This window comes from Molothrus ater, chromosome 12 (genome assembly GCF_012460135.2).
Source record: "Molothrus ater isolate BHLD 08-10-18 breed brown headed cowbird chromosome 12, BPBGC_Mater_1.1, whole genome shotgun sequence".
NCBI lineage: Eukaryota > Metazoa > Chordata > Aves > Passeriformes > Icteridae > Molothrus > Molothrus ater.
The window spans coordinates 19373226-19393807 of record NC_050489.2 but is presented as its reverse complement, the minus strand read 5'-3'; the positions used below and the strand labels follow the sequence as shown (position 1 = coordinate 19393807).

The 20582-nt window shown below is 42.8% G+C and overlaps 1 protein-coding gene across 1 annotated transcript in view; it reads right to left on the bottom strand.

Annotated features, from left to right (window-relative positions):
• Nucleotides 1–20582, bottom strand: part of BANP (BTG3 associated nuclear protein) — a 112834-nt gene that overhangs the window by 50044 nt on the left and 42208 nt on the right. The window contains exons 8-11 of the mRNA XM_036390682.2: nucleotides 12346–12513; nucleotides 6450–6580; nucleotides 4303–4365; nucleotides 2089–2133 (exon numbers count right to left, since the gene is read on the bottom strand). Coding sequence (XP_036246575.1) covers nucleotides 2089–2133; nucleotides 4303–4365; nucleotides 6450–6580; nucleotides 12346–12513 — 407 coding nt within the window. The remainder of the gene's footprint in view (nucleotides 1–2088; nucleotides 2134–4302; nucleotides 4366–6449; nucleotides 6581–12345; nucleotides 12514–20582) is intronic.

The following is a 20582-nucleotide window of genomic DNA, read 5'->3' as shown; positions in this document are numbered from 1 at the left end:
TTCAAAAGATCCAGGAAAAAGCCTGGAAAATAATGGACAGGTGGGAAAACTCCAGGAGTTTCTTGGAGCTGCTGCTTTGTGCTGTGTTTCCCTGCTCTCATCCCACTCCTGTGCCAAGGAAAAGGGATCAGTTCCACTCCCAGCCTTAAACCACCAGCAGGGTTTAGCTGAGCTGGTTTAACTCCTGCTCCTGGCCAGTTCTGGGGGCTCACAGGTCCTACACAGCAGCCCCAGAGCTCCCCTCTGCTCACCCCCCTCTGCTCTTCAGCTGCTGTTGAAGCTTTCAGTATTTAATGCTAAAAATCCCCCAAATCTCTGCTCACTCCTGGTTTTTAATCCACTAAAAATGCCAATTTCCCAGCAAATACTTCAGGAGGAGCTGAGGGCTCCTGGGAATGCTCCTGGTGATGCTCAAGGCACTGAAGCTCTTTCACACCAAAATGCAGCTGAGTGAGTGAGGAAAAAGCAAAAACCCAGCACTTCCTCCTTTGTTCTAACCAAAGTTTAAAAGCACAGCTCAGAGCACAGATAGTTAAAAAAAAATTCCCTAAAACCTGGATGTCAAAAACTGATTTCCCATCCTGTGGGTACAGCCAACAACCACTGAGGCAGGAGAGAGGTTATCCCAAATCTGAGTGATAGTACAGACAGATAACATCATTGAAATCCCAGAAAAGAGCATTAATCATGGTTTTCCTCCCTGTCTCACATCCCTGACACAGCCCTGTGAGGACACAAATTTCCACAGGAATAGGAAATGCAAGGGGAAAATAACGCTGCGAGGTTTTAATTACAAATAAATTCAATTTCATCTCTGTACCACACTCAGAGAGATATAAACCCACCCAGAATTAAGGTGTCATTTGGACAGCGATAATTCACAGAAAAGGGAAAAACCCCCAATAAATACCAAAATAACATTTCCAAAAAATCACCTTCCCAAGATTCACTCCTGCAAAAGCACCCCTGATGCATCCCTGAGCAAAGAACATTTCCAGGGGTTTATTTTCCTGTTGAAATCCAAATACTGCCAAGTTCAGAGTGCTGGGGGTTCCTGTGAGCCCCAAACCTGCTGATGGCAGAGCCTCCATCCCAGCAGGATCCCAGGTATATCCCAAGTTATTCAGATTCACCAGGAACCAAACCGTTCCTCACACTCTGATTCAGTAATTACTGCAGAAAAGAGCTAAAAATCCCTTAAATATTTGTTTTGTCCTGGTTTTTATCCACTAAAAAATAACCATAACTAAAAAATTCACCAAAAAATAACCATAACTACAAAATTTCCCAGCAATGGAAACCCTGCTGATGGCAGAGCCTCCATCCCAGGCAGGATCCCAAATGTTTCCCAATTTATTCAGATTCACCAGGAACCAAACAATTCCTGGTGAATCTGACTTGCTTTGTTGACTGAAATGTTAATGCCATTTAAATATCTGGAAAACTCAGTTTTAAAACAGATATACCAACACTAAACATAATAATAGTCACACTCTGATTCATGTGGCCTGGAAGCTTCTTGCAGGATGATTTTTGTGCTCTGTTTTAGCAGAATTTAACATTTCAAGTGTGTCTGAGATCAAATGTGAGCAGATCTGGGAATCCTGAGCTCAGTTCCATGCTCAGTGACTGCTCAGCCCAGGAAAAGCTGCTTTTCCTCACCTGCTGTTTGCAGAAGCACCTCAAAAAACCTCTCATCCACCAGAACAAGAGCAGATCTGCTTCCCTCAGGGCAGCCATGCCGTGGAAAAGGATACAGTGTAAATAAAAAAGAGTAATTTTTTCAATAAATGTTGGCTCCTGGGGACTGAGGAGAGCAGACAGGACCATTCTGGGCACTCAACCCAGCTCCTCTTTGCACAGGGGACAGGCCAAAGTTGGGAGAAAACAGAGGGAGAAAACATCCTGCAGGAATGCTGAACCAAGCTGGGCCAAATATCAAATATTTCCATCAGGTTTTATCCTTTTGCAAGTTATTTCTAGCAGCAGAGCAGGTTTGGCTCTTTAAAACAGGCACTAAAAATGGGGATTGTCCCAATCTCCATCCAAGGCCAAGGAAATGCTGCTGACAGCCAGTGCTGCTCCTACCTGCCCGTCCTGACCCACGTGCACCTGGTGGATCTGCAGGTTCCCCTGGGAAAGGAGACAAGGGACAGTCAGCACAAGCTTGGCAATGAAAAACCTGCAGAGAAATCTGTTTCAATGTGAAGGAAATCTGGGAATTTCAAAAGTTCTTTAGGCAATCAATCTCCACTCAACAGCAAGGACCTTTCCCACCCAGCATGTTTTGCTTTTTTTTTTTTGCTTTTATGCAAAGTTTTTCTGAGGTAAAACTTCTGGTTTTCCTTCTTTATATAAACCTGCAAATTGAAATCCAGCCCTATCCCAGAATTAGCAATCTAACACTTTTACAGGGTTGCTATTTATTAGAGCTATTTATTATTTGCTTTTTATTTATCCTCATTCCATACTGAAAACCAACGCAGTTCTATTACAGGGATTACATCTATCATAATAATAAAAAAATCTCAATATATCAAAGTATTTTAAGCTCCAAAGTCCAATCAGGAAATCTTTATGACATGAAGTTTTTATTCACATGCTCACTGATGTCTTTCCAAAAGTACACTTGGATTAAGGAAAGGCAGCTTCCCAAAAGAGCCTTGCAGTGGAACAGCACAATTTGGAGGACAAAATCCCCTTTTTTGTGCAGTTTCTGCTGCTGGCAGCTCCTCTCTCACTTGTGTACATTGTCATCAATTTAAAACCAGATGTTTTCATCTGTCAGGGACAAATGCAGCCTTTGAAAGTCCCACAGACAAGAAGAGCCAAAGGATCCAGGCTGTGCTGGAACCTCAGGATCCAGTCCAGCAATCTCTGCTGAATCATCAGTTTTTTAGTGGTTCTTGACCCAAAAACTCCCTCAGTTTCATGGCAGCATCACACTTTAGAGCCAGGATATTTTAATCCTTTCTTCTCCCTCTCAAGGCCTGACAGGGCCTTCAAAGGACAAGCCTTTAACTATAATATTTATAGAATTTTTATGATAATATTTATTCTCCAGTAGCTGCCTGTGTTAACAATATTCCTTCACAAAGTGGTTTTATGAGCTGTGATTTGGGTTCTTTGGACAGGGATTAAACCAAGCCAGGCAGATCCACTTCCCAGCAAGGGAAAACCCTGACAGGGAAATGGGACAGATTCAAATTGTTGCCTGTGTTAATGTTCAACCTGATTTTTCTATTCCTTCTGCATTTAAACAAAGTGCATGAGAAATTCAAGAGCAGTTTTAGCAGTCAGGAGATTTTTAAATAACCAATAGCTGCAGCAAATACACAGGGAAATCCACCTGGATTTGGGAGCTGAGCCTAAATTGAAGGGTTTGGGATTGAAATTATATCCATTTCCAGTTATCCATATCCCTTTATCCATCCCATTCCATTGAACTGTTTTTCTGGGAAAAAAATTAAGAAGAGCAAATACTGCAGTGCCAGATAAGCTGGTCAGGAATGGGGGGTAAATTCATTCTGGAATATGTCTTTATTAATTGGTGGCTGAAGCTTTCTCCAACTCCTGTTCAACCATTAAAGGCCCTGAGAGTTCTGACCACGTTTAATTCATCAACCTAAACAGAATAATTTCATTTTTAAGCACCTGGTTTCCTATTAAACTCTGTCAGTAGTAAATTTCCAAAGATCATCAGCCTTATGCAACAATTAACACACACTGAGCTGTTTTGGCTGATGAGGGAGGAAAAAATAATCAAAATAATAATAATGAAAAAGAAACAACACACACTGAGCTGTTTTGGCTGGTGAGGGAAGGGAAAATAAAGCAAAATAATAAAAATAAAATAAGTATAAATAATAATAATAATGAAAAAGAAACATCACACACTGAGCTGTTTTGGCTGGTGAGGGAAGGGAAAATAAAGCAAAATAATAAAAATAAAATAAGTATAAATAATAATAATAATGAAAAAGAAACATCACACACTGAGCTGTTTTGGCTGGTGAGGGAAGGGAAAATAAAGCAAAATAATAAAAATAAAATAAGTATAAATAATAATAATAATGAAAAAGAAACATCGCACACTGAGCTGTTTTGGCTGGTGAGGGAAGGGACAATAAAGCAAAATAATAAAAATAAAATAAATGTAAATAATAACAATTTAAAAAGAAACCCCTGAGAGCCCAGAGACAGAAGTACCAGGTTCTAAAGCACATTTTCTGCTGGTTGCAGCCCATTTCTCATTTTCCCTGAGCTCTCAGGGTTGCACATGAGCCCCCAGGCTTTGCTCACCTCGCTGTCCTGCGTGATCTGCACCTGCTCCCCCTGGGGCACCTGGGCTATGTGGAGATGGCCCTGTGGGATCCACAACAAAAGAAAACACCAAGGAGCATCAGAGGAAAATCACAGCTCCAGGAAGCAGCTCCTGCCTTGCAGGCAGCAGAGTTTCATGGAGAGAAGCAAAACGTGCAATGAAACCATTGAGGAGCTTTAAAAATGCAAAGTGCACCTGTACTGCCCCAGCTCTGGATAGAAATAAAAACAGAGGGACTTGGACCAAAGACTGGGTCATTTCCACTTCAGGGGAAGGAAAACAGGAGGAGGAATAATAATAATAATAATAATAATAATAATAATAATAATAATAATAATAATAATAATAATAATAATAATAATAATAATAATAATAATAATACAACATCATCATCATCTAACAAGTGTATTTTTCTATTGCCTTTTTGACTGGTACACAAAGCCTGGGGTTTGACTTGCTTTGTTGACTGAAACTTTAATTGAATTTAAATATCTGGAAAACTCAGTTTTAGAACAGAGATACCAACAGTAAATAAAATAAAAGAAATATCTCAAGAGTGAGGTTTACAATCTCATTTTCCACCTATTTTTGCTCGTTGACTGGAGCACAGACCACGCCAAGGACTCTCAGCTGCTGGGATCTGGCAGGAAATCATTAATTTGAACAATTCCCCTGATTTATATTGGTGAGAATCTGCCCTGATGGTTTTGATCCTGTAATATTTGGAATTGCTGCCCATTCCCAGCACTCTCCTGGTCCCATCTGCTGCCAGCAGGGAGAAGAGTGGCTGGAATTCCTTGTGCATCCTGCCCAGCCCAGCCACTGTGATTTACCTGAGGGGAGATTGGATTCTAAATAACCTCCTGGAGGTTTTATAAAGCTTTGTGTTCATTTTAATATGCCTGCATGAGATGAAAGATAATCATTTGGAATTCTGTCAAAGGCCCCTCTGATTTTATAACACAAGAACAATTGCCTGTGATTTTCAAAGACACACAGATCCCTCTATTTCCAACAGTTTCATTTCCTTTGGAAGGAAACTGCCTATTTATAGGGAGAAAAACCACACTGAAAGTGTCCCTCTGACAATAGGGGCTGCAGAGAAAATTATAGCACTGCCCAGCCCAGGGGGAGATTAAAATCACTTCCCCTCCTTCACATCAAACTCTCAGTGCTCCCAGGAAAAAGATGGAATGTTTAGAAGATCCATTTATAGCAGGTTTTTCCCTGGATTCCACAATTTGAAGGATAATTAATATGTCCAGGTCTTTTAATGAGGCAAGTTTTTATCACTTCCATCTCTAAACAAACCATCTGTTCTATTAAAGTCATATATTTCATGTAATTTTCCTTTCTACCTTGTCTTTCAAGACTTCAGAAGTATTTTTCAGTCATCAGTTAAATCTCACCCACAGATCCATAGGAAAATCCACTTTTAAAATCTACATGGAATTCAAAAGACAGAGAAATTCCCAGGATAATATTGAAAAGTTAAAGTGAAGTGGAAAAGGAAGATTTCCACCCAGCTCCTGCACAAAGAGAATTGTTTCGCTGAGGACACTTCTTAAAAAGAATTTGAATTTCAAACAATCCTTGTAGTGCCCTGTGGGACACAAGAATTAAAGTGAAGGTGGATTTTTTCAGAGTGCACCAAAACCACAGATAAAAACCATCAGGCCTGAGTTGTGGTGGGAGTGTCAAGCTTAAAAAAATGTCAATATTTAGAACTTTCACTGATAGACACAGAGCTCAACAAACACACATGGGAAGAACTCATCTCCCAGATGTCCAAAAGTGCCTGTGAATGCAGTTTTACAGAAAAAAAACAAATAAACAAATCTGATTTTGTTGTGGAATCGCACCAGAACTACCTCTGCAGCATAAATCACTGAGTCAGCACAGCCAGGAACAGGCTGATAATTCTCTATCTAACAACCAAAGTGCGTTGATTGCGTGAGGAAATCCTGCCTGGAAATGTTTTGTCAAATAACTCTAATTTTTATTTTTTTCCCCATAAGCCTGCAGGATTTGTTTTCTGGACACCCTAGGTGCTGGGAGGTTGTGGTTTCCCCCAGCATGGCAGTGCAGCTGTGGGAGCAGGGATGAAGGCAAGGTGAGCACGTACTACTTGCACTTGGCCGTCCTCTCCGATCTGGTGGATCTGGACCTGCTGAGCGTTGGCCAGGGCGTAGTGCAGGGCCTGGGGCTGGCTCTGCTGCAGCTCACTGGAGGCTGACACCGAGCTCTGGGATCCCTCTGCAGCAAAAGAGACCAAAGCCCAATTTAAGGCATGTGCAGCATCCCCCCAAAGCGCTCCTAAAACCCCACAGCAATCAAATCCATGCCTGGAATTCACCGCTCGTGTTCCTGTGCATGGGGGGTGTTTGCTGCAAACCCACAGAATTCCAAAGGCTGGCACAGCTCCTGCTTAAAAAAAAAAGCACATTTTGGGATCTCAATCCCAGATTCTTCAGCTGGAAAAGTCCCATCAAAACAAAATCACAGAGGTTTCCTGAGGAATTCAATTTTTTTGGTCATCTGAGAACAATTTCTGCCACCACCACCCCAAGGACACCTTGAAAAACCCACCCTGCCTATTGTGAAAAATTAAATTATTGTGAGAAATTAAATTATTGTGAGAAATTAAATCATTATTATAATTATTTATAATTATAATATTAGTAATAACAACAATAATTTATATTTAATTATAATATTAACTAACATAATATTAGTAGTGAATATTATTACTTATTAGTGATATTTACCAACTATTCCTTAATTTTATTGTTATTATTATTTATATTATTATTATCATTATTATTTTGTCATAAATTGTTTCTAATTTATCATTATAAATAAAGGGAATCTCCCAATTGTTTTCCAAGATCCATGCCCTACAATTCATACTGACACACAGTATTTTTCAAAAAAAAAAATTTATTTTTTGAACCTCAAAATGACAGGTGGATTTCTTGATTTATTAAATTTAAACATAACTCACACTGCAGAGTGGAAATGTCCCTGAAAAGGGAATGTTAAACATAAAAAATGGGAGTTATCTTCATGTAACAGGGACAAAAACCACCAGGAAAACCTCAGTGGGATTTCCAGAGAGTAAAAACTTGTAATGGACACATCATAGATCCACTCTGAGGTTTTCCAGCTGCAGGGAAAGGATTCTTCTAAACAGAAGAGGCAAAAGGCAAGTAAAAATGACAGAAACCATTCATTTTTAATATCTCTACTAAATACTCCAAGATTTATTCTGCAAACACACTGTTAGTTCTGCAGGAATGAGTTTTATGCACTCAAATATTTTAATGGGAATGTTCTTTAATAAAATCAGCCATTTAAGGGGGTTTTTTTCCTCCTGTCTGCAAATGTTTGGGCACGAAGATAATTTTGAGGTTTAGGTCTGAGCATGGGAACTGGGAACTCCAAACCACCAAGTTAATATTTATTTATTTGTTGAAAAGTTGGGTTGGTCGACAATTCAGGCAGCTCTGATTCTGTGAATGAGCTGGAACACAGAATTCCAGCCACAAATTTCCACAGGAACCGAGGGAAACACAACAAATCCACTTTTTTCTGCCTGTTGGGCCCACCTTTAATCCCTCACATCTCAGCAGGTAAATGCAGAGCTTTTATCATTCCTTAAATGCAGCCTTGGTGCTCCCTGTGCAATTCCAGCTTCTGCTGCTCTGGTGTAGAGTGGAATTTGGTGTATGGAATTCCAGGTGGGATTGAGGAATCCCAACTGGCTGCAAAGTGCTGAATATTGCAGAAAATTTGCCCAAACCAAATAAAATGGCTTTTTTTAACCAAAGAAATGATAAATGGCATTTATCTACCAAATAAAAATGGGATTTTTCCAACTGGGATACAATTGGATTTGTCATGGCCACTGGAAGGAATGGATATCCTGGGGAAATCCTTACCTGAGCCTCTGCCTTTCACTTTTTCACCCATTTCCATTCATTTATTCCCAACATTTGAGGCAATTCATTTCTCTGTTTTTTAATTTACAAATAGCATTTTGCTGGGATAACCGAGAAAATGCAGTGCTATCATCTGCTCCTTCAAGGCTCTCAGCTCAGAATTTTGGGGAACAAATTCCCCCAGGATTCTGAGGGATTATTTCCCTCAGGGCTTGGTCTTTCCTTTGTGTTTCCCAGTTTTTCCCTATGGAATTCAACTGAGCTAAATTACAACTCAACCTCAGCCACACCACAGTGTGCAAATACAGAATCCTTCATTTATAATATTTATTTGCTGATTAAGTTATGTGATAGATGATTATCAAAGAAGTAAAACCTGCAGCAGAGAAATCTATATTTTATATACTTTTATGATATTCACATATTGAAATGCATTTTTAACTGTGGGGCACAAAAGTCTTGATTTTCAATTCATTTTTGGCTTCAGAGGACAGAAATTATTGTGCTTTTTGAAGGTGCAAGTGGAGCCACAGCCTGGATGGAATCACCCTGCACCTCTCCTATGGTCACCTATAAATGGATTTAAATTTGGCTTTACTGCAACAACTGAAATTGGGGTGGTTTTTTTTTTTGCTCTATTTTGTTGGATTTTTTTGGTGGTTTTCTTTCTTAGGAAGAAAGATGAGAGAGGATTCAGCCACGTCTGAAAACAAAACATCCTTTCTGAGTGCTGTTTCCCCCCCTCTTCATCTCAGGGCAGACAAAGGGAATATTTATCCACTTTTATAAACATTCCCCACTACAAACAAACGCAGGCATGAGGAGCACAGCCAGCCTGGGGAGAGGAGCTGTCAGCAGGGAGAAACCCCTGGAAACCATCGAGCCTCACTTCTCCAGCTGGGATTGTGGAGAATCCCTGGCAGGAGGAGCCAGAGCTGAAGTCCAGAATTTTCCACGAGTTCCCAAGGGACAGCTGGGACATGAACCCTGCAGAGCATTCCCAAAGAACCTTCAAGGATATGTGGGGTTAATTCCCAGCTAAAATCACTTTTTAAGGCAGAATCTTTGGTGTTTCTAATCTGCTCCTGTTTAGCTGTTGAGGATTTTCATTTTCATGGAATCATGGAATTGTTAAGGGTGGAAAAGACCTTTAAGATCATCAGGTCCAACACAGCCACCATGGTCACCACCCACCATGTCCCCAAGTGCCACATCCATGGGATTTTGGACACTTCCAGGGATGGAACAGTTTATTTCCAGGAAATAAACTATTCCAATGCTGGACAACCCTTTCCATGAAGGAATTTTTCCTAATTCCAACCTGAACTTCTCCTGGTGCAACTTTAAGGGCATCTCCTCTCATCCTGCCCTTGTTCCCTGGGAGAAGGGACAGATTCCACAGCAGGAGAGAATCCCACTTAGGAATTCTGGAACTCAAAATGGTTTTCCAGCTCCACCCTCACAGCTCTCCTCACAGACAGGGATCAATCTCCTCATTGTAGCCCCAGCAAGGGAAGGGTGGATGGATTAACCCTCCCCAAACCCCAAAAAAGCAGGAAAAAACCATTCCAGAACAATGGAAATAAAGCTGTAAACCATCACCTCCCCCTGCCTCAGCCCCAGTTGTGTGGAACAGCTTTGAAGATTTGGCTGCACATCCAGTTTTTAATGTGACACCTCAGCACAGGCCTCAATCTGCACAGAAATCCCAAAGTCAGGGAATTAATTAAAAATTCCAACATGGAAAATTGTGATAACAGCTTGAACAATCTGAAGAGAAATGAAAAGAAAGGAAGAAGGCACTTTTCAATTAATCCTCCTCCCAAACCCCTCATTCCCTGCACAGACTCCAACCCTTTCCAAAGGAATATCCAGTGAAATTATCATGGCAGCCACATGGATGTCTCTGCTTGGCAAAAAACATGGGCAAAACACAGCTAGGTACTGAAATGGTGGCTCCAAGAGCAGAGCAAAGCACAGCAATCAACACCTCCTTTCCAAAAAAAGGCAATGGATTCAAGCAAACAGCCAGGGAAAATCAAGAAAAGCAACTTTTGCCTGAATTTAGCAGTCAATTAAGTGGAAAAAAAATCTTAATTAACATCTCTGGGGGTGAAGGACAAAGAAAATCCATTTGTGTTTTCCCAGCAGGCTCCCCAGACATGATTTTCCCTGCAGGTTGATGCCTTGGAGGGTCTGTGGGCTCAGGCTCCTGCTTTGCTGTCGTTTCCAGAGTTAATTTTGCCATGTGATGAGCAGAGCAGAGAGGAAATCTGCTGTCACTTTTCACCACGCTCCAATCAAGGCCACGTGCTCCAGGAACTGTTAATCCCAAGCAGGAAAAGCCTCAAAGCTTTGGCATTTCCAACAAGAGTGCAAGAGGAGTGAGTTTGAACAACAATCCTGTTGTGATGCAAATAATTCAGAATTCTTAATTGTGTGTGCAATAATTCGTTTCAAAAATTTAAAATCCCACATAAATGAGGTAGGAAGTGGCCTCTGGAGATGATCTAACCCAATGTCCTTCCTCTAACCATGGGCAACCAGAAGTGGTGGCTTTGGGCTGCACCCAGGTGGATTTTGATGTCTCCAGGGATGGTGACAACCTCTTACTGTGCTCAGTCATCCCCAAAGTTCCTCAGAGCCAGGGAAACCAAAGTCAGGGTACAGCTGAGTGAACTTCAGGATACTTTTTTTTTTTTTTTTTTTTTAATTAGCCAAATTAATTGCTGCTAAAAACAACTGTGAAAATCCCAGTCCTCCCATTCATAGGGAAGGGTTCCCAGCACTGCAGTCCCAGGATTTGGGAATACCTCAGGAAGTGTTCCAGGCTGGATGGGGCTTGGAGCACCCTGGGATAGTGGAAGGGTCCCTGGAATGGGATGAGCTTTAATTAAGGCCCTTCCCACCCAAAGCAGGCTGGGGTCCCATGGGATCACCACACCAAGGAACCAACCCAAACTGATGATCCTACAGCCTCCAGGGGACAGGAATCCACTGACTCTGAGTTTTACATCTCCACAGGTGCCTCCAAACCTCCAAAACAGACTGGAGATGAATAATTTGAATAATAAATCTCAACAGCACTCAAGGAGTCCAGCCTAATGAGCACAGGCTGTAATATCTACCTACTGCTGCCTTTTTACCCTGAAATACTGATTGCTGAAAGACTGAAAGCAAAAATCCCATCAACATAGAGGGCTTATGGTTATCATTACATTGATTAGTTGTTTTAATTTGAGATTTTTGGATGGGATTCCCTGTTCCAGCACATAAAATTTTCCATTGAAAGCAGATTTTGTCATTCTTTGCATGAGATACAGTGGTTAGTGTTAACATGCAACCAAAAATTTTATGCAGGCAAATAAACTGACTTCCTTTTCTTTGGGCTGCCTTCCAAAACCCTGGTTTTAATATCTAATGTACAAAAGTCCCAGAACACTGCTTTATATTAAAAGCATGAGCCAGAAATGTCCTCAGAGAACACTTCTGAGGTCAGGATTTTTCATTTGTTATCCAGGCCTCCATACCTAGATGGAAATATGGAATCACCTACAGCACATTTCATGTCTGCAGAGGAAAACACTTCAGGAACAGCATTTAGCACGTCCCACTGAATGGTGTGAACACACTGGGAAGGGTTTAGTCACTTGATTCCTCCTAGGAACAACAACTGCAAGGATATTTGGACTTTCTCCTCAAAGAACTGAGAGTGGTAAAAATACAAAATTCCAGCACAAAGCTGCAGGAGCTGAAGCCATGGGGGTGGACAGAAAGCAGGGTTGGGTGGGATTTGAGGAATTAATTGTTCCCTGTGAGGGTGGGGAGGTTTCCAGAGCAGCTGGGGCTGCCCCTGGATCCCTGGAAGTGCCCAAGGCCAGGCTGGAATAACCTGGGACAGTGGAAGGTGCTCCTGCCCATGGCAGGGGTGGAATGAGATGAGCTTCAAGGTCCTTTCCACCCAAACCATTGCAGGATTCCACACTCTCAGCACCTCAGCAAAGCCAGGCAGCCAAACTAAAATTCACCTTGGGGAAACCAAGAGGATTTATGATCTGGGGGGGAAGGTTTGGTTTGTACCTGAGCCACTGTAGGAGGAGGATGAGGGGGTTCTCCTGGAGAAGCTTTTCACAGCCAGGCTCTGCCCTCTCTGCTTCCTCCTCCAGGCTGTCCTGCACTTGGAGTCGATGCTCTGCTTGATGCGGTACCAGTCCGACTCTGTGATGCCAAACTTGTAAAACAGGTGGCCTGGAATGGCAGGAAAAGAGAGAATTGTAGAAATACAGCAGAATGTACCACAGAAATAAATACACCCTAGACATGCCATGGAATAGGACAGACAGTGTGGAGAGAGAAATGGAGATAGAAACAAGTTTAAAAAGACAGCCTTACAAAAAAAGACTGGATAGTTTGGAGAAATAAAATGATGAAAAAATGCATTCTAGTGGGACCCACGAGGGACAATTTGGCTTTAAGGCATTTACAGCATGGTGTGGCAAAAGCTGATAGACCAAAAAACACTTACAGTGTACTGAAATGAGGAAATAGTTGTCTTCTAATTGTGATGGTATGAATTATAACATCTGTATTGTCTCACCCTTCTCGTGAGACTGAAAATGGAATAAAAGTTTAAACATCTCTCAGTTGCCCCATGTCTAGGTCAGAGAGGGGCTTAATCTGACAATAATAATCAACACAAACTTGTATTTTCCAGAAGCACAGAGAGGACACACCCAGTCCCACACACCAGGCTCTGCACCTGTGCAAAAGCTGAGCAGTGACAGGACTTCTTCAACACAACTTATCCCCAAAAGTCAGTGATTGCTCACCTGCACAGTTCTGCATGTAAAACTGCATGGAATTTTAAAAATGTGAAATGTGCATGGAATTTATCACCTGCACTGGGGTCTGTGGAAGCTGCACTGCTACAAAGCAAGAGGAGGATCCAGCACTCCAGACAGAGGCAAAGCTGGAGCAGGGATTATTCCTCACTGAGTACCCCACAATAAGTCTGACTGTACAAAACTGCCTCCTGCTGAAGAAGGAAACTGCAGAAAACTCCATATAAAGGAAAAAAATCGACTCTTTTAAAGCTCAGTTCAAACTTGATCCAAACCCAGTAAAAAACAGCCCAAAATGAGGATCCCTGCACAGCTCCTCCCAGAATTCAGGCACTTTAGGAGCCTCAGGATCAGCTCTGCAGACCCTGGTGCTGAGTTGCCAAAGTGGTCCATGAACACGGTGAGGAATGGCTTTAAAGCTGGGAATTTAACTGGGAATGCTGTGCAGTGTCAGCTTGAATTATTCCACACTTTCACCATTTCATTGGAGCTTCTGAGGGGTTTGGATTTTCCTCAAGCACCAACACTGGAGAGCAAAAAACTCCAAGTCCCCCCTTGGCTGCAGAATGGAAAAAAAAAAAAAACAAACCACTTTTAAAATCCATTATTTGCCCATCTGAAAAAGAGGGAGGTGGATTTTTCTATGGACAGGACAAGGGGAATGGCTTGACACTGACAAAGAAAAGGGTAGGGGGGATTTTGGGACGGAATTGTTCCCTGAGAGGGCGAAGAGGGGCTGGGATGGAATTCCCAGAGCAGCTGGGGCTGCCCTGGATCCCTGGCAGTGCCCAAGGCCAGGCTGGAGCACTCTGGGACAGGGCAGGTGTCTCTGCCCAGTAAATGAATTTTAAGGTCCTTCCCACCCAAACCATCTCAGGATTCTCTGATCCAAACCCCTAAATTCAGCCAGAGCTCTCTGAACATTAAATATGTTAACACTCCAAACCCTCAGTAATTCAAAATTCAGAGGTGCAACAGTGAACAAAGCCAAGGCTGCCAGAGATGCTTTTACTCCACAGGGCAAAGCTTCAGGAATCTCTAAAATTCTCCTTTTCCTTTCCCTACCCTGCAAAGTAAAATAATCTTTTCCACTTTTCCACTTACTGGGCTTTCCATCTTCCTCTCAGATGGGCTCCTAATCCTGTGAAGGACTTGCCTAAGCTGTTGTATATAGAACCTAAAGAACAGGATATGGGCTGCTCCTGCAAGACAAATGATTTGAAGCCTGGAGCCACAAAATTCCAGGTTTGCACAAACTAAAAGCTCCACAGTTTCCTCTGCATTACAAATGAGCCCAGAGTCCTCAAAGCCTGAAATCTGCAGGCTCTAACAGAGCCAAGTGGAGAAGTGGATCTCTTGTGGCATCATTTTTTTCATTTTTTAAAATAAAATTTATTTTTCAATGCTTTAATTTTTTTTTTTTGTAGGAGCAATTTGAAATAAAGGAGAGAACACACGGAAAGAAAACACTGGACACCAAAATCTACTTCAGAAGTGCTTTGAAGTCCCCAAGATTTCTCTCTTCTAAGGGACAGCAAGAACCCAGAGAAGTTTTCAGCCCTGTGTGGTGTCTCCAAACTGGGAAAGGAGGAAAACGGGCTGAAATTCCAATTTGCTGCTGTGCAGGGTTCCTTTCCATGGGTGTCAGCAAAAGCAGAGAACAGAATGGATTTCAGATGTAAAATCTGTGCAGGCACTGTCACAATCTAAAATGCTGTTTTCCAACCAGGTCCTGAGCAAGGCATTTCCTACCAGGAAAAATCTCAAGCTAAAGGCACTGGAGGAGTCTTTAAGCAGATAAAGAGTTCCCAGTGGCATTAAAAACATGATTTACCTGCAGGAGAGAGAGAAACGCCCCCAGATGTGCACACAATAGCAGAGAGGAGCGTGCCGAGTGCTCCCTACCCACAAATGACTGCAGGCAGGGGAGCCCCAGCTGCCCCATCCCCAGCATGTCCCACTCCCAACCCAGCCAAAAATCAGGATATTGGATATGAGACCTCTCACTTGGGGAAATCCATAGGAGAGAAAAGGCAGGAATGCTCCAGGGAGAAGGGATTTGAGGGGTTTTGGATCATTTACTCTCCAAAGCTGCATCAAACACTGATATTTTACACAGCACAGCATCCACGAGCCACAGAACAGCACAGAAAAAATCCAGGCAGGAATATAAATCAGCACTTGGAGCAAAAGACAATGATTTGGAAGATGGATGCCCATAAAACAAGAGTAAAGTACAGGATTTAGATAATTTAAGACTGGCTGAGTGTGTTTTTAGTGATCTTTTCATGAATGGTGCCTCAAAAAGAAAAAAGTCCTTATTTTAAAAGAATAAAAACCTAAGTTTGCTTTATTGGGGGAAGGAATCTCATTTCCTTAAGGAAGCTTTCCATAAAAAACACAAATAAAAAAAACTTAAAAATAATTCAGTGATTTCAGAAATTGCAGGAGTTGGGTGATTTATACAGACAGAGAGATCCTGGCTGCAGCTTGGGAGACAAAAAGGGCTGCAAAGAGGATTCAGGGAGCCACAGGGGAGAAAAGAGGAAATCAAGGATCAACATTCCAGTCTTAGCAAGGAAAAGCTCAGGAAGAAGGCAAAACCAGGCAAATTCAAGTCAGCTTTAAAAGGCAACAGGTGCAGCAGGGATCAGAGACACAGGGAGAGAGCTGGGGGAGTTCAATTAAAATTAAAATTAAAAAGAACAACACAAGCAGGTCTGAAATAAATCTTTCTCGAGTTTTTAAAGGAAATAAAAACCAGGAAATGCAAAGGAAAAAAAGATTTGATTTGGTACAAACACGGAGGTGGTGACTGAAATGATTCAACACTCCCAAATTTTTGGAGGATCTGCTGTATAAAGTAAAGAGAAAAAGGGTTGGAGTTTCCTAAAAACCAGGATTAATTATAAACTAAGAAAATCCCAGGAAAACCGCATTCCTGAGGAAGTAATCCTCTCTTTCTGGAAGGTCAGAAGTCAAGGAGCAAAAGACAAAACAATCCCCACAGAACATGAAAATGTAAAGAAATCAAATTAAGAACAAACTGAGGAGGAAGAGATCAAAACCAGACAGGAAATATCCCATCCTCATCCCACATTCAGAACCAGCTCCTAAAAACCAAACTCCATGGCAGGAGTTCCATTGGCACACCCTGAGTTTCTGCTGCTCCCCATCCTCCAGGAATCACAGATTTCCTTGGAAAATTCTAAGGTAAATCAGCATTTTCATGGACTTGGCAGAGTTAGGCTCAGGTGGCCCAGAAATTCCTGCTGGTTTTGGTGCATTTGGAAAGATTTGGGAAAGTGCAGCACAGAATCCAACAGCCACATGTATAAAATACCAATATATTTCTATTAAATACAGAATCCAAGCAGATTTAGGTCACTGCTCCTTCACCTTCCAATTCCCTCTAATTTTTAAAACATAATGGGAAGCACAAGGATGGGGAATTCATCTTTAAGGGATGGACAAAACCCTTTTAAATTGACGAGAACATGATGGATCCTACAAGAAACAAAGGCTCCTGCCTGCTCAGAGAGGAGAAGGGGCTGATTTTTTGGGGCTTTGGCTCCCAAAATCCATTTTTTCTCAGCAGGGTCATACATTTGGAGTCTTTCTGATTAAACCAAGAGCACATGACAGCAAAATCTGCTGCTCCAAACACAGAGGGAGCAGAGGAAAAGCTGAAGCACCCCTGGAATTCCTCCTTGAGCCTTCAGGCTTTGATTCTGCAGAGCTGCTGCAGGGTTTGCCCTGCCCATATTGGAACCATTGGAGAGCAGGAATTGTTTACTCCTGTGACAGCTGGGGGATGATCTCCACAGCTGAGAGCCACTTCCCCTGCTCGGTTTGGGATGTTTAGGTTTGGGATGCAGGAGGGGAGGGATGCCAGAGCTTTGGAGGCTGCTCCAATGTCACATGCCTGGAAAATCCATCCTGGCACCAGAAATTCCCTTTCCAGGACATTGCTCTGATCCACAACGTCCAAAAAGGGACAGGAGGAGCTGCTGGGAACGTGGGGAGAGGGAGGAGGGAAGGCAAACTCAGCCACCAAGTCATTAACTCTGTTCATTCATATTTATTTAGGATATTTATCTGAATAATTCATCTTTAACAAGCCACAGATTCAGAGGAGACATGAAAATTTAAGTTATTTTAAATGCCTTTGTTTTTCGAATTAAAAGAACCCCACCAGAAGTTTTAAAAACGGAAAAATTAATGTTAATTGGGATCTAGAGTCTCCAAATTCCACCAAGGGATCCTGTTCCAGAGCAGGAGAGCTCCTCCACTCAGCCACACCTCAGCACCTCTCTGGAAGAGCAACCAGGCTATTTTTACCTATTTTACAGCAAACAGAACCTGGTTTATTCTGATTTATGGAAGGAGCCATCAGCATTCAAATATTGCCATCTAGTGGGGTGTCAAATTCCCAGTGTGGCAGGAAAAGATGGATTTTTATCTGTTTGCTCCATCCCAACTCCCCACAGGACACAGAGAGTGCTCTGAAAGATTCGGGAGCTGCAGGAGCAGGGAGAGGCTGGGGTGAATGAATTAATTAATCCCTGCAGAATTAATTAATCTCTGCATAATTAACTAATCCCTGCAGGAACAGAATATTTGTGATGTTCTTGGAATTCCACACGTTACAGAATTCCCAGAGGGATCCTTCAATCCCTTTCCTGATGGTGACAGAACATCCACAGTTGTTTAATAACCTGAGTCCAATTATTATAAATTAATCAATCAACCCCTATAAGAAAATTATTCTGGACCAAACAGAGGGTTTATAATTTGAAAAGAGAAAACTGTTCTCTACTCCAGCCTTGCTCCAGGACCCAAGTTACACCAGAGTGATGACACTGGACAAATGGCAATTGCTTCTAGTTTTTTCCATCATTAAAAAAAAAAATCCTACATTTATTCCTATTTTGTCTCCTATTTTGAAAAGAAAAGACAACAGCTGCAGCAGAAAGCTTCTCAATGAGACCATCTTCAAAGCTGCCCTTTTCCTGTTTCCCCAGCCCTGCAAGAGCCCTGGGAAAGCTGTTTTTGTGTGCCCAGCTCAGCACTGTGCTCCTGCCTGTGCAGCAGTGCAGACCTGCTCACTCCAGCACGTACTCCAACCAAGCCTGGCCAAAAGGGAGAAGCACTGAGGGATGGAAGGAGTGTGCAAACAGATGGTCCAAGTGACCTCATACATTCATTTTCTGGTTTCTGGAGAGCCCAGCACTCACCAGTGCCTGACAGCACATCACACACAGTGGAGTTACAGCAGTGGGGACTGACAGCCCCACCACGGCTTTGCCAAGAATGGAAAATTGAATTCCTCGCTTGTCTAACACAAGGACAACAAGAGGAGTGTGAGGAGGAGACAGAAAACACACAATTTATTTTCTTTCCCCAAAATTGCTGCCTTTTTTTTTTTTTTTCAGTTTATTAACAGGGCCTGGCCAGGAAAATAATTGAAATCAAGAGAAGTGCCCAGGAAAGAAGCAAACTGCAGGCAGCAGCGAGTTCCAGCTGGAAGCAAGGCCAGCACTGATGCCATGGATGAGAACTGTGGGGCTGAGATAAACTCAATGGGTTCTCCCATTATCTTCTTGCCTGGCCTCAAACGAGGTTATCAGTGCCCTGCATGTGGCAGCATTTAATTGATTCACAAAGCAGCAGCTCTGTGGAGCTGGAGCCAGGCTCGTGCAGCTCTGAGGGACACAGCGTGTGAGGGCAGCAGCAGCACGAGGCCAACAGGAATTAAAGCTCTTCAGACAGGAGAAAAGCCCAACAGAAAGGATTTCTTTCACTTCTTGCTTTTTAAAGATGTGCTGAACTCTCAGACTTGGCTCCTGAGGAGGACAGAGCTCCCCAGCTCTGCAGCCTCTCTGGTTTTGTCCCCAGCAGGTGACACCACCTTCCCAAGAGGGCCAGCCCAGCTGCAGGGGGAGCAGAGCCCCTGGCAAGGCTCCGAGCCCAGGCTGTGACAGCACCGAGCTCAGCAGGACCTGCACCATTGCCCCGGTCTGCCATGGGCACACGGCTGCAGAACTGGGCAAATCCAACCCTTCCACCCCAAAGGGAACCTGCCCTCCCCCTGAGGCGTGCTGAGGAGCAGGAGTGTCCCACTGAGCACCTGGAGCAGGGCAGGGTGTCCTGAAGGACAGACTCCATCCAGTGCCTTCCAAAGCAAACAGTTCCAGGGTGCTGTGATAACACCCCAGGACAGCCTGCAGTCACTCCATATTTCCCAAGAACTGCAGCCCGTGGTATTTAACACTGGGAGAAGAAAATGTTGGCAAAAAGGATTTCCAGGGACCACAGGATTAGCTCATCCAGCAGACACAAACCACAGGACTCCTGTTCAGGCTCCCAGGGCTGGCAAGAGGAGTTCTTATCCTATAGCCTGAGGAACCCTGGGCTGGGGCCAGCAGCTCAGGGATGCTCAGGAAATTGCTGGGATGAGCTCTGCCACTGCCCCAAACCCCCAGAGCATCCATGGCTGAATCCTGAGGGAGCTGGGGAGGGACTGGAGCAACAATTACCAACATCCCAATGCCAGAAATCCCCACTTTGTGCTGCTGATGAAATGGTAAAGACACAGGACAAAATGCCAGCTTGGATCATTTTTCCTCAGGCTCTCCAGCAGTCTCCAGATGGAATCCAAGGTTTGGATGCACCTCTCCAAGTGCTGATGTTCAGGACTGTGGCATGTTGGTGTGACACTTTCAATCCATGGGATGTTATTCAATACTCTGACAGCCAGCCATACTCTGAATATTGTGGGATATTCAGAAAGGAGACACGAGTAGCTCAAAATTATAAACAGGATATGAAAGGAAGGCAAAATATGCCAAAAAAGCATCCAAATATTAGGAAGGAAAGAAGAAAAAGAGGAAAAATTGGTAGAGTTAATAAAAATGCAGTAATAAAAAGGGCTTTTAGAGGTGGGAAAGTGAAAGAATAGAAAACATTGATGATATTCTGTATTTATAGAGCATGTCCTCAGTAATTGCAATGTTTGTTTAGAGCACCTAAGGAGACAGAAGCTGGAGAGAAATTATTTCCAGGGTTCTGGAGGGGCAGGACACAAGGGATGGCCTCCCACTCCCAGGGACAGGTTAGGTGGGATTTTGGGAAGGAATCATCCCCTGGGACGGGTGAAGAGGCCCTGGAATGGATTCCCAGAGAATCCCCTGCATCCCTGGAAGTGTCCAAGGCCAGGCTGGACAAGGCTTGGAGCAGCCTGGGACAGTGGGAAGTGTCCCTGCCATGGCAGAGGGTGGCCCTGGATCTTTAAAATATAACTATAAATATAAATACACATATAACTATAATACATATACAACTATAAATACACATATAACTATAAATACACATATAAATCTGAACATACAAATATAAATACATAAATATAAAATACAACTATAAAGAATGGCTGCACACAGCCCAAACCACTCCAGGGTTCCATGATAAACATCT